At 41.7% G+C, this 14006-nt stretch overlaps 1 protein-coding gene across 1 annotated transcript; it reads right to left on the bottom strand.

Annotated features, from left to right (window-relative positions):
• Positions 1–33: 33 nt before the first annotated feature.
• Positions 34–6702, bottom strand: FFAR4 (free fatty acid receptor 4). The gene is made up of 3 exons (XM_061459119.1): positions 5967–6702; positions 5082–5210; positions 34–1358 (listed from the first exon to the last, which is right to left on the bottom strand). The coding sequence occupies exons 1-3, from the start codon at positions 6495–6497 to the stop codon at positions 951–953; spliced, it is 1068 nt and encodes a 355-aa protein (XP_061315103.1). The 5' UTR covers positions 6498–6702; the 3' UTR covers positions 34–950.
• Between the last annotated feature and the right edge of the window lie 7304 nt (positions 6703–14006).

Here is a 14006-nt window from a genome sequence, read left to right as displayed (position 1 = left end):
TAATTAAGAATTTATTTTTTTTTTTTTTAGCAGTTTCAATTTCTGACTGAAGAGTTTCCATTAAAAAGAACCAAAATAAATGTATTTTAATTTATTTTCAATACAATGTCATCTTTTCTCCTAGGAAATACTGGAAATCATTCCCAATAGCATTTTAGAAAAGAGGAAGAAATTTCAGTGAGCTTATATATCACTGATTAACTTTATTATATGCCTACTGAATTCATAAAAAATATGCATCTTTTAAAAAGAACTATTTTACACACAACAAGTAAACATTTCTTTATTCCTTATTTATAAATTAGAAGGCATTATGTCCATATTTTTAATTTGAGGTGGAATATAATTGGTTATTCACCTGGTGATACTACCAATATGATGCTTATCATCTTGTTTCCTACATGAAATTGGTTAGTCTGCTCAAACCTGTGTTCAGGCAGTCAGTTATCTAAGTGTATAATCAAGTGCCTGTTTTAAATGGGATTGAATAAAAGAGAGATACTTTCTGAGGATGTATATTTTCACTAGAAAGTTAATCTCTTACTCAGTAGAAAATAAAAGAGTAAAAATAGATCAAGTGCCCCTGACACAGACTCACTATAACTTCATTAATGACATTTATGCCAACTAAAAATGTACCCTCATAGAAATTAATTCGTCTGGTATGTACTTATTTCAACTATTTAAAAACACCAAGTTAACTGCCATATTCATACCTATTTCAGTGTAAGTGGCAAATTAAATCCATTGGATTAAATTGTCCAAATCTTACTAAGGCAAAGCAGTGAAGTCGAGAATTTTACTTTCAGGAATCAAAAATACAGATTCTAGTTTGCTTTTTTTTTTTTTTTCCTTCTCTGGCATATAGTACTATAACATAGTGACCTATTCAACTTGGGTTAACATAGACATTAACATCAAAAATGTGTCACAACTTAAACTTTAAATAATTATCTGCTAATGAAAGACAGATTTGGTTGTTCATGGTTACTTCTTCTTACAGTGGTTTCTGTACCAGCCCCATGCCTTACAGGGATCCCTGTACAACAGAGAAAAATTTCCTGACATTTACGTCTGAAATGGGCAACATTATACAAAATTGGATTGACAGCAGAGTTGGCAAAAGTGAATAACACTATCCAGAAGAAAACTGATGGAAAAATAATTAAATCTTCTTTGTAGTTCTGAACTAAGATTAAAAGAATAATTATTATAATTGGGCTCCACATGATGAAGAAAGAGATCACCAAAACAACAAGGGTTCGGAATAGTTTGTAGTCTTGTTGGGAAACACGGATCTGATGATTTTCTGAGTAGGCTAAGCCAGCATTTAAACTCCTTCTTGATGCTTTTGTAATCTGCAGTAAAAGAAAAGAAAGTAACTTTCACTGAAACTTAGAAGAATTTTTAACACATTTTTACAGGCGCAAAAGTAAATCGTAGCACGTAATGTTTCTGTTTTGAAAAGTGACCACAAAAAGGCCTTTCATAATTCCATTTTACTTTTTGTCAGTGGCTCCATTTCAAATGTTCTCACTTTACTAGTTTTTTTTTTCCTTTCAGCTGTGAGCTCATGTCAGTATTAGTCAGGCTGGTTGATCTCCTTATGGCTTTCTTCCAAGCATAAATACTTTTCAGCATAAAACAGAACCTTAATTACTCATGAAATCCCATTAACTTTAAATTATGACCTCATTTGTTCTATCTAAATAAACCCATTGATTTTTTTCACAAAGGCAAACTGGAACATAATGAACAATCCTATTGATGCACAAGGAGGAATGCAATCCAGTTCTCTTACAGCCATGCTGGTATTATAAGGCAGGTATTAGACAGATCATGAATTTATTACAGCAACAAAATAATAAGATGTTTCAAATGTGAAAGGAATTTTACTTCAAGTTTTGTGTAAAGTTTCAGTCAGTAATCAGAATTGTTCTCTGTGAACTAACCTGGAAATTTACAGATCCATTTGTCACTAAGAAACTGTGTTTCTTGTAAAAGTACAGTCCAGTGTAACAAACCAGACTATGGGTAGTTTGGGAATCCAGTATTCATGGGGGTCAAGCATCTGTCACCAGGTAGAATAATGAATCCCAATGGCTTGCAGAAAACTGAATCTCATGCACTACCTCCCCATCTTCACTGAAGTTGGCATGGCACAAGTAAGTCTGTTACATTCACTTATCTGATGCAAATAAAACAAAATCAAAATACATAGCATACAAACCTTTATACTAAATAATTGAGATGCCATTCTATCCCCTGCATAGGTAAAGAAGGGGTATTTTCAAAAGCCTGGATCAATTTGGTGTAACGAAAGTAAGTAGGAAAGCCAGAAGGCTAAGATTCTTCCTACTACTTATATGTGTGACATTTCCCTTTAGCAGTAACTAATGGAAGGATAACACTAATACTAGTAATGTTTAGTAGCTTCTTGGTTCAGGTAAGGATCAAAATGGTTATATCTATTTATATATAGGGAGAGAAAGAGAGCAATTTTCATTCTCCCTGCAGTTTTCTAAATTGGTCACAGAGGGCGATGGCCTAGAATAAATATTCATTAAGAACCCAGACATCTACCAAAAATTTCAAGAGAATGCAGGTGTGTAAATCAAGACCTGGGATCCAACAATGGGCTTCTCAGCAGCTGCTGAGCCTGAGAACAGAACAGTCTCAGTAGCTGCTTCTCTGATTCAAAATGGGCAGAGAAGTCTGACGTTTTCAGCATGTAAAACTATTCTAGGCTGATGATCTTCTGCTGTACATATTTGCAACCCAGAAACTAGGCTAACTCCTCCAAAAAATCCAATCCAAGAGCTGGTCTCAGAGGGCACCTAACCTGTCTTAGTAAGAATGAAGGTTTCACAAAATACAAAGGACTAATATCTCCTTCTAATATAAAAGTGGGAAGAGCAAGTTCTGTGCCCTGCTCAGCCTCCACTGTTCAAAACGGCCACAGTATCTGTCCCATATAAGCATCCTCCATCTTTCCTGCTGGTGTACAGCCCAGAACTAAAAATGCAAGAATCATCAGGATTGCAGTAAATAAGATGTAACTGCATTGTACAGAAGTGCTCAGCTGACATGGGCTGGCAGAGAAATGTTTTGGATTCCTTTTTGGTCTGCATAGTATAAGTAAGGTAGATACCTATCATGGGCATCTGGAACACACTCTGAGAAACAGGAGCTTAGAAGTCAGGTAACTTCCAGAGCACAAATGTCTTTAGTAGTTCTAGCCTCTTATGTAAGACTTGCCTGCAAGAAGGAACAGTGCAAAACCAAATAACTTAACTACAAATCATGGCTTCTAATCTTACCACAAGTGCTCTAAGAATATATATATATTATATAAATAGTTTCAGATTAAATTGTAAAGTATACATTTGTAGAGTATATTTGTTAACAAATTTGAGGTCTTAACATCTGTATCACATCTGAATCATTATCATCACAGATGCTGTATTAATTGAATACATGAATGCTCTGAACTGCTTCCAGCAACACTGAGCATTGTACTCTGTGCTCACTGGCATCACAGAGCGTTCTCATGAGGTGAGAGTGAATCTGCTTTTGGGAATGATTTGGGGATTAAGACATTCTCCAGCTGAGTTCTGGTTGCTTCCGGGAGAGTGTGTGAGAGAGCAGATTCAGTTCTAACAGAGGGGATCCTGCTATGGGCTCATTCTTTTCTCAGATCAAGAGAAACGTTACCTCATCATCTGTGTTATCAAGCTGGAAAAGAAACATGAGCATGGCAGCATGGAACTGTTTTGTAATCCAGTATTCTAAACACTTTTTCAGGCTTCTAGTTCTCTACATGCCATTTTGTTTTCTAAATTTATTTATTGTAACCTGGCATCTGCAAGGACAAGAGGTGCCCAAGGACTGTGACATTCCTGGACCTGCAGTTTTCTGCAGTGCTTTCCAAGGGCTCAGACTTCCCACTGAGTTCTGTATCTTCTTTCCCTACAGCAAATAATGAGGTTACAAAAGGCAGATGCTTTACCTAATGCATTTACCTCAAGCTTATAATGAGTTTCCAGCATGTACAGAAACTAAAAGCTGATGATTTTGACTACAAGTGAAAGCCTGATCAATAGGCAAGTACATGCAGAGCCCAGATTCTCAGTCCTATGTTCATGGAAACACGGATTGCAGCTCTGGTGCATGTACCCACTGCCCCTTGGTGCTCAGGATTTCATCAGTTAATTCCCTGCTCAATAATCTGTGTATTTTGTGGTTCCTTTCCAAAACCTGTAATTTTCCTTACAGATAGTATGTGAAGTTTAATTGTCTAATACAGGAATCAAGAATCTTTTGGAAGTAATTGCTAAAGATTAGGCATTGCAGCTCCTAGTTTGAAGATTTTTAGCTCTTTCCCACTCTGGTTTTGGAAGAGGAAGAAGGAATTAGATGTTTTAAAAGGAATTCAGGTAACTAACATCATGCTTGCTAGATGAGATTAAAATTATTATTAGTTGATTAGAATTCTGTGGTGCTTGGTGTCTTGGTCTACATTTCAACAGTTAAACAACATCTACACACAAAGAAAGTGGAAGCAGATTGTTTATGTTTTTTTTTTGCAAAGTTTGAAATTGTGGAGGAATAAGTGTATTCTCATGAGAACTGTACTAAAAATACATGCAGAAGATCAGCAGACATAAAAGGGGATTTTTTTTCCTTCGCTTTCTTACAAATCCCCTGTAACTCTGGAGTTAAGGCTCAAGGAAAGCAAAAGCTTATTTTTCATTACTTCAAATGCTTGACTCTTTTAGCGTTCAGCAGATTGACAGTCTAAATATGAACAGCACATAAATGGAGAAGTGTATTAAAAATAATATGTAAATTAATGCAAACTTCATGTTGGGCTTCTGGTAATGTGCTGTTCAAGCATTTGCTTAGTTGAAGGGTATAGGCTGCTACGTACTGGTTGAAGTGCCTTATTTTGTATCAGTACTTACCATTCACTAAGCAAATGTCTGTTCCCTTTGGGTGTATCTGTATTCAATGACCATATGGTGATGCCTAGTGAGTTTACTTCCCTTTGTTCTGCAACAGAATTTAAATGAAAAACATACCTGTAGGATTTTGGAGTAACTGATGACAATGACTAATCCTGGTACCAGAAAGAAAACAGTGGCAAAGGTCACATCCCAAACTATTTCTCCTGCATTGCTGGGCCAAACCAAGGTGCAAATCTGAATGTCCTGTTTGCAAAGAGTAGAGAAGAGAATTAACATTGTACCATTCATTATTTTTACTGCAGTTTTCCTTATCTCCATGTCTACAGAGAAAAGGGCTGAAGACTAAACTGAGTTAGTGAAAAGATTCTACTTAAAGCAATTAATGTATTACTTCATGGCTTTAAAAGCCATACAATTCCAAATAGACATGTTGTCTACCACCTGAATATTGCACAAATTTCATATCAAACGCTAACAGCAACTTTAACATTGAAACTTCTAGACCTTAAACTTGGTCATGTATTTGAGCGTTGTGTTGGGTGTACATCTGTATGTATTTCAAAATAGTAGCAGAAAAATCTGTGCATGGCCGTTTTGTCCAGGGCTGCTGCATGTTCTGGGCAGCTCTCCCTGGGTGCTGAGCCCCCAGTAAGGGGGAAACGTGCAGAAAAGAGCATCTCTGATTCCCTGCATACTGGGGGACGCAAAGCCATCCCAGGCAATGCCCAGCTCCCACCTAACGGGAGGGTCCGCTGGACGAGACAGGAGGGAGCAGCAGCGGCGGGTGGGGGTCTCTCTGCGGTCGCTCCTCGGGCACGGCCTCGTCTCCTTCCTGGAGCACGGAGCGCTGCCCGCTCCCTAGAGCATTTCCCTTCGGTGACAGGAGCGCACGAGCCCCCCTCCCTGCCCCGGCTCCTGACGCCGCCCGTCGCCCACTCTCCTCCGGCCCGGCCGCCCACCGCCCCGCTGCTGCCGGTCCTGCCCTGCGCTAGTCCTCACCTCGCCGGCGGCGGGCAGCCGCACCACAGAGAAGAAGCAGCAGAGCGGGAGTGTGGCGAAGGCGGCAAAGGCCCAGATGAGGAGGAGGGCGGCGGCCAGCGCCTTGCGGCGGCGGAGCGCGGCGTGCCGGAGCCGGGCGATGCTCACGACACGCTCCAGGCTGACGGCCGACAGCGAGAGGATGACGACGGTGCCGCTGAGGCTCATCACGTAGAAGAGCATGTGGCAGACGACGTCGCCCAGCACCCAGGACTCGGTCCAGCGCACGACGGCGATGAAGGGGATGGCGGTGATGAAGAGCAGGTCGGCGCAGAAGAGGTTGAGGACGAGGCAGTTGGCAGCAGAGAGCCGGTGCTGCCTTCGCACCAGCAGGTAAATGCCCCAGATGTTTCCCGCCAAGGCCAGCAGGAAGATGGAGGCCAGGGCAGATGACTCGCCAATTCGCAGGGCCGTCACATTGTAGCCCCTGAAGTCTGAGAAGAAGGGGAAGTAGGACCTGTTCCCCCCTGGTGCACTCCTGGACCCCAGCATGAGGGTGGCCAGTAGGCATGAGGGACCCACCGCGGGCAGCGGTGCCAGCCCTACGGAAAGGGCTGAGCTCCCAGCCACCACGGTGGCACCCGGGGTGTCCTCCCAACACAGAGCAGGGGGCTGGCTGCCATCCCCCTCCCTCCTCTTCCTTCTGCCTGTGCTGCTGAGGGCTAGGCTGTGCCAGCCAGGTGGTTTATGGCCCTTGCGCCAGTGTGGAACAAGGAAGTGGGAGGGCAAACACAGTGCGGCTCACACAAAGGCGAGGCCGCAGCGTGTGGGGAGGCAGGAAGGGGTGAGCGGGTCTCTGGCACCTCCATGCTGAGGGGCCCAGGCCTGGTCACCTCCTCCAGAGCCAGCCCTGCTATGCTGTACAGGCAGGTCCCTGAGGCACGAGTGACCCAGGCCCAGCCAGCCTGCTCCCTGTGCTGGGGTCGCTACATGGCTTAAAACAGAGGGATGGCCGTCAGACTGCTTCAAGAGCTCTTCTTGGGGGCCTGGGATGACCAGCACTGCTCTGAGGTAAAAAACGAAGGAACTTATCCATTGCCTCATGTCTTGACAGTGGCTTTTTGAAACAGCAGTCCTGTGCTAACCACGGTCTGGCATGGAGGGGAAGTGTCAAAAGTGCCACTGTCTTGATTTTGGGGGTCTGTTTACTAAGCTGATATAGAGTGTTACCTGTCTGTTGTTACGGGTTCTTGCTGAAGAAGCCTGGTAAATTAAGACATACCTAGAAAATAACCATCTTGCCTCTGGGCAATTCCTGAAAGCAGTTGCTCGAATTGTGAATGAAAGTAGACCTGTCTGATTGTGCTCCTCACTCCACATGGTTTGGAAATGGTCCAAATGGTAAAGCACATAAATCGTCACAGGCGGGCAGATAATGTCTCATGTTTCGTGAAGTATGTAAACAGCTGTGCAACTTCAGGCGGCTCTGGATGGATTCATTTGTCTTGGTGCCAGAGCAGGTGCTTAAGGATACAGTTACAGTCTTGGCCATATGGAGCTACACCTTTTGATTAGGTGAGAGTTATGCCAAACCTGTGTGCCAATGGGACCAGGTGACCAGGCGGTGCTTCCATGTACTCTGGGTGTGACCCTGCCATCACCCATTTACGCAATGGCATTAGTGGGGATTCCAGATTAGGGAGATTCCAGAAACTCAGTCCTTCTAAGGAACAATCTCCTAATGAGGAATGACAAGAGTGAGATCTTTGCTGGACTGCTTCCCGTGTCCTTGACAGAGCAGAACTGATTTTAATTAGCATGTTTTCTCTCGAGCTATAAGTGGTTCTAACAGTCTGTGCTGTTTCATCAAACAGGGAGTTTGCAGGGCAGCTTGAACAGGTGGATGAGATGCTCCTACTAATTCCTGCTGATTGATGACCATATGAATTGTGGGCAGATCTGCTGTTAAGTGGGTGGCTGCTATGAACTATGAACTTAAATCAAGACAATAAGAAAACTTGCAAAGATGATTTTTTTTTTGGCAGCCAGCAACACAAGTGCCTGGCAAATGTCTCAAAACACAGATTTTATTCTACATCATTTGCTGGGAGAAAAAAATCTGCACCCATATTGCAAAAGTTTCAGCAAATTTAACAGAACTACTGAGGATGATTATCCATACTTATGATCAAAGCTTGACATATCTAGTCACAATTTATGTTGGCTTTGCTATGGACTGATTCTGTGAAATGATTAGTGAATCTTGAAATGCAGCAAATACCTTCCAGTTGTCACAACCTCAAGTGTCTGGGACTTCATGCAAGCTGACAAACTATCCCTGAAGTCCTGGGCAGCTGGCAGTGGTGGCGATGTGGTCAGCTCTGAACAGAGGCTGGCAAAGAGCCACATTAGAAGTCTAGTTGTACCTGTGTGCAAACTTGGAAGGCATTAACAGGATGGGCCAGGGTGGGTGGCTGTTGGAAATGGTAGCCGAGATAAATGCAAATTTTGTTATGAATGAAACCTTTATAGCCTTTGTCATTAGCAGAAAATGAAATTAGAACAGAACAGGGGAAGGAAAACAGGGAGAGAAACATCCAAAGCAGAATATTGAAGCAATGAGGATATTTTCAATCAGGGAAGAAGGGAATGCCATAGAGGAGCAGGTTTGAAAATGTGTGGAAGTATTTGCATAGACCCTTGATCTTCTTTAGAAAGGATCACCTTTAGCTTTGGTCCTTAGGTGTGGATGAAAATCTCAGCATAAGCCCACTGTTTGCTGAGGAGAACCAAAGCAAAACGCTGCTTTTAGTCTGCTGTTGCTGAGTAAGCTTTGTGTTGAATTGTGTGCAAAATCCTGTGCCTGGGGACAGCAGAAGTGTGAAGAAACTTGCATGTTTCCAAGGGGGTTTATGAAATGAATGGGAGCTCCTTGCAGGAAGAAAACCTGTCTGATTACTCATGGGTCTAATGCACCCATTATATAAAAAAATAGTTTTGTTTTCCCTCCCGTGAAGTACAAAAGCTGTATTTGCTGTTGGGTAACGACAATCATAGCAACCATCACAACATGAAATCTGAGGAAGGGAGGAATTGTAACTTCAACAGAGCTACTCTGGCATTACTGTAATGGGCAGATGCTGTGTGTGGTATATACTCTATGTGTGCTTAAGACAAGGAAGTGATTAAGAGAATGCTTGGAAACCAGTTATGGTTACTTAACCTATATATTTTTTTCAACCTACCTATATAATTTTTTCAACCTATGTTCTCTTTAGCACTCAGAAATGGCAAAACGTGGAGTCAACTCAAGTTTCATTGTTCCAGGTTAAATGGAAGTTGCAGGGACCTCTGTGGAGCTGGTTAGCTAGTCTTGCAGGCAAAAATCCTGTTTCAATTTTTGTTTTCATCCTGGCTGGAAACCTGAGTCTTTGACTTCTCTATGGCAGGTAAGAGCTGTGTTACCAGGTACTGTAAGTCAATATCTTTTTTTCAGGCTGTGTCCTGACAACCATGAACTGGCATGACAGATGGGGATGGTTCAGCTTATTTATTTCTTGAGCATAAGAAATATTCTCAGAGAGAGGGACCTGTTGGGCTAGGTGATTCTGGGAGATGGTGATTCTGGTTCCATTTGGACATGACCTAAGAAAGTTTCTACCTTATTTATGCATCCTCTTGCATGTAGATTGGTGTTGAAGTCTTTGGGTCTATTTTCACGCACCTGTATCACAATGATTAAATAGTACTGACATCTGTAACAGATGTATTGCATATTTAATGTTTGCTAAGTGATTTAAATTCATTGCATTAGAAAAATTGACTTTTTGTCTTCACAAAAGATGTTCCAATCTTGTAGGTGACTCAAGCTGTGTCTATATAAGGGTTTTAGCATAAGTGGCAACCAGGGTTAGCTTTCCCTTTTCACTTTTGTTTTTGCATACCATATTGCAGCTCTTCTGCTTCTGGACACTGTTAATTCTGTGCTTATAAGTTATGCTATTTTAAGGTTTGATTCAAATGCAAGTCTGTTTTGTTTTGCTTTTTAGGAAGTTTTCTAACTGCTCACCCTCTGTATACTTTCTTATCAGTGAGCTGAAGCATTTACACCAATGCATAAGGGACAATTTTAAACTTGAAGTACAAATATAAATGCATCTGTTTGTCTTCATATAGTAGCAAGCTCACCCTTTCCAGTGTTCACTGAAAATACCAGATGCTTCTATGGATCTGTGTGATTATATCAAGAACTAATCCCTGTTTCCTCTGAGGAGTTTCATTTTCCTGTGGTCAGTATCCATTAGAAGCTGGCATGCTTTCTGGGTTATGTGCCAGGGTGCTGTAGTTTCAAGCTGTAGCAGCAGCATTACTGACCAATGCCTTAGTCAGAAACAGAGCTGCTGATAATACTCTCAGTTGATGTGCTTCTTAATAATAGCTGGGTCGGGTTTTTGTTGTCAAGACCACCAGAGGTTTTGCCAGCAGCAACACTGAGCAATTTCCTCATGACTTGCAGTAGGGGAGGGATTTCTTTCTGAACCAAGTGCAATTGTAAGCACATAATCCATCTAACAGAGAATTGCCCTGGAAGGGCATGATCTCCGTTATGCTGCATGCTAACCAAGCCTCACCAGGGTGACTCAGCTCCAGCTAGATTGTTCTAACTAGGTGGGATTGTTCCTGAACAGTTTTAGATACTGTAGTACACTTACACATTTAGCCCATGGATTTAGGGAGTTTATCAGTGGATATAGGGTATTGGAATGGTTCATTTGGACATCACAGGATCTAATAGAACACTCTCACCAAGGAACTGAGACCCTGAGCAAGATTTACATGGTGAATTATAGTCTGATATTTAAGTACCATTGGACCTTCACTAACCTCCAGATGTGCAAAAAATCACTTGGATTCCTGCTGTTGAACTTTGATGCCGAGCCATCAGAACAAATTCTGTGGTGTGCCTCTGAAGAATTTACAAACAAAATTTGTCACCAGCCTCTCTTGCTCATGAGATGTACTCATACATTCCCTGAACACATTGGTCTGCTGGGTTGTGCTCAGTGCAGGGATTACAGATGTCATCGCTTTCCCTCATATTCAAGGACCACATGATTAGAGAATGCTCTTATTCATGAGATTGAAGAATTTTCTTGCTTGCTTTCCCTTGTTTCATTTTAGATTAACTTGCTAGGAGCAACAGGGGTTCTTCAGGTCAGAACTGGGATAAAAGCTTTACTTTTAAAAGTCGGGCATTTCTGAAAAAAGGTCTAGAGTGTGCCTGTCTGCTGCAAGAGAATCTGTGCATCCTGGAAGGTGAGGCTTGTACATAGCTAGCAGTAGCCAAGGGCTAGAGAATCAGAACAATCATTCTTATAACACCAGTGAGAGAAAGTACAGATAGCACTTTAAATACTGCTGTAAACTCTCCTGACTTACCAAGTGTAATACGCTAAATGATGTGATTTCCCACACTGTTCATGTTTGTCATTATCAGTGGCTGTTTGAGATGATTGATGAGAAATGACTTAGAGCTTCTCATAAACCATATTCAGAAAGTGTGGATGCTGAACTTAGGCTGTATAGTTTTGTGTCTAGTTGAATGAGATAACGCTGACACGATTACTGTGCTTACATTGATAAAACCCGTGCTTTTGCTGAGGCAGTGTGCTCATTCACCAGTTTTGAGCTGATCAGGGAAATTAAACCTGATTGCACTTCTGTCAAGAAGCCAGCTGGATATCACTCCGATAAGGTCCCAGGCTTGTTTCTTATAGGATATTCTGAGGCACCTTACTTTGCTCTCTCTTTTTGAAACTATTAATTCAGCATGAAATACTTACATTTTCGATTGGTCAGGGAGACAGCACAATGAATCCCTGACTGCTGGTGGGCAGCTCTGTTCCACATCTGAAAGGGGGCTGTGTGTAAAGGTCTCACTTCACGGATGTGTGTCCTCTTTGGAGTTTGCCTTTTTTGCAAGAAGGGACTGGTTTGCTATAAGCAGGCAATGCTAGAAGAGAAGTTGCATCTGTGAATCCTCAACAGCACCTCGTTTTGCGCACCTAGCCTTTCTTGAGGAGCCATGTTTCTCACTGGCTGGCTTGGCTAGCTCATACGCAATACCCTGATCCTGGAGCATCCTATGGAGGGGAGCCCAAACTCCCCAGATGCCAAAGAACTGGACAGCGTGGCACTGTCCCTTAAAACAGCGTGGGAACGAGGCACTTCCCAACATTAGGGAATTAAGTGACATCATGTTACACTTGTGTCATTTATCTTGTTTTCCATCAGGGTTGTGATGCTTGAGTGAAAACATTGATTTAAAATGGCTTTGTCTGCTCAAACTAGAAGTTTATACATAGACATGCCAGCAATATTCCGGTTGAGAAACACGGTGCAGTAAAACTGTTACTGTTATATTGACTTCTGGTGCAGTAGCTACTAATTTTGCATGGAAGTGAAATAACATGAAGAGTCAGTGCAGAGTAAGCATTGTTAACTGCTTTTTTTCTTTTTTTTATGATTTAAATCTTTTGGTGTGCTTTTTGCAGGTCTATATGTGTCATTAAAAATAGGGCTTCAAGAGACTGTGAGCACTCATCTGGCTGATGTCCCTGACCTGAAGCAACCTCACCTGCCAGAAATGGTTTAGGTAGTTATACAAGTGCCCTGTAAATCTCCAGTTGTGGAGATTTTGCAGCCTCTGTAAGTGATGTGCTTCACTGCTCTACTCCAACCATCAGAAAGATTTTCCTTATGTCAGAATTTCTGCTGGTGCAATTTTGAGCCTGTTACTCTTTTCGCTAAGCATAGGAAGACTACTTCTTCCCTCTGTATGAAATTTTGTCATTTTTCTTCATGGTCTTTTCTAGACTGCATAACCCTGATTCTTTCATGAATTTTCCAGAAACCTGAAAGACTTCTACTACATTCACATTAGTCTGAATTGCTCTGGAATAGTCAAAATTGGATACAGTATTCCAGCTGTCTCATCTGGATTGAAAAGAAAATGAAAGCTTAAGTGTAAAACATATAAGAGCCTGTTTATTCATCATGTTGTAAACCTTTTATTTCCTTACCTACCTTTTAAAATCCCACCTATGCTGCAGAATTCTCCAACACAATTGCTCACTGTGCCAGCACAATCCTGCACTGTCCTTCCCTGGGAGATACGCAACTGCCTTGCTGCAGCTGGCTGCCTTGACAAAAACTCAAACACACCCCCATACTGACAACATGGCCATGTTTTTAACACCCAGAGAGACTTTAAGCAGGACCTTCCCTTACTGCAGGGTGCATAATTCTATCACATTTTAGAGAAAGGAAAAGATTTAGAGATGCTGTAAGTAGTATTCTGAGTTGCATAGTACCACTGTACATAATGCAGCTTGTGTTACGCTCTATACTGCATCTTTCTTGTGTGATAAAGATAATTGTTTATCATTTTTAAGGTAAAACCATAGCCACAGCTGTTATTGTAATCTTAACAGTTCAATCAGATTATGAGATATGGAAACTAATGGACAGGTTGATTGCCAGATTAAAGTGGAAATGGCCAGACCTCCTCTACTGCTACATTTTCATAGCTTGTAAACTTCCCCTCTCTCTGCTTTGGAGATCCCACAAGACCAATATTACCCCTAGTTTTCTTGAAGACACCGCACCATTTACATTAGCATTCTCTGCCAGATAAACAGTGACATCCCATTGTCTCTAAATATTTGTGCTGTTCAGCATGATTCTGTTACAGCATAACCAGCACTACACCTCCCTGCCACGTTATCTGCGCAGTTAAATGTAAGCGGTTTATTGTCTAGTTTGCCTAACATCTGTAGTACAGTTATTGGCACATGGTAAATAACTGTGAAAACTGGTTATCGAAACCAAGAGCAAGAGAGAAAGTTGCACAAGCAAGCAAATGATTAGAACCTGATCCATTTGATGTAAGAAAAATAAGAGCCATCAGTTATTATTTCACAAGCAGCTCTCCTTGTGTAAAAAGTCAGTTGTTATGCAGAGCTGAGCTATCTTTACAACCACACCCATGGCATCAAATCC

Source organism: Pezoporus flaviventris, unplaced genomic scaffold (assembly GCF_033815535.1).
Source record: "Pezoporus flaviventris isolate CSIRO_AGI_PZ_B2104156 unplaced genomic scaffold, CSIRO_AGI_Pfla_v1 ptg000029l, whole genome shotgun sequence".
NCBI classification, from domain to species: Eukaryota; Metazoa; Chordata; class Aves; order Psittaciformes; family Psittacidae; genus Pezoporus; species Pezoporus flaviventris.
This window is presented reverse-complemented; position numbering and strand designations above follow the sequence as displayed.

Coding starts and splice junctions, on each gene's coding strand:
- FFAR4 (XM_061459119.1), bottom strand. CDS start 6,497: ATGCTGGGGTCCAGGAGTGCACCAGGGGGGAACAGGTCCTACTTCCCC. Junction 5,211..5,966: donor GGCTGCCCGCCGCCGGCGAG/GTGAGGACTAGC, acceptor CTTTGCAAACAG/GACATTCAGATTTGCACCTT. Junction 1,359..5,081: donor GTTACTCCAAAATCCTACAG/GTATGTTTTTCA, acceptor CTTTTACTGCAG/ATTACAAAAGCATCAAGAAG.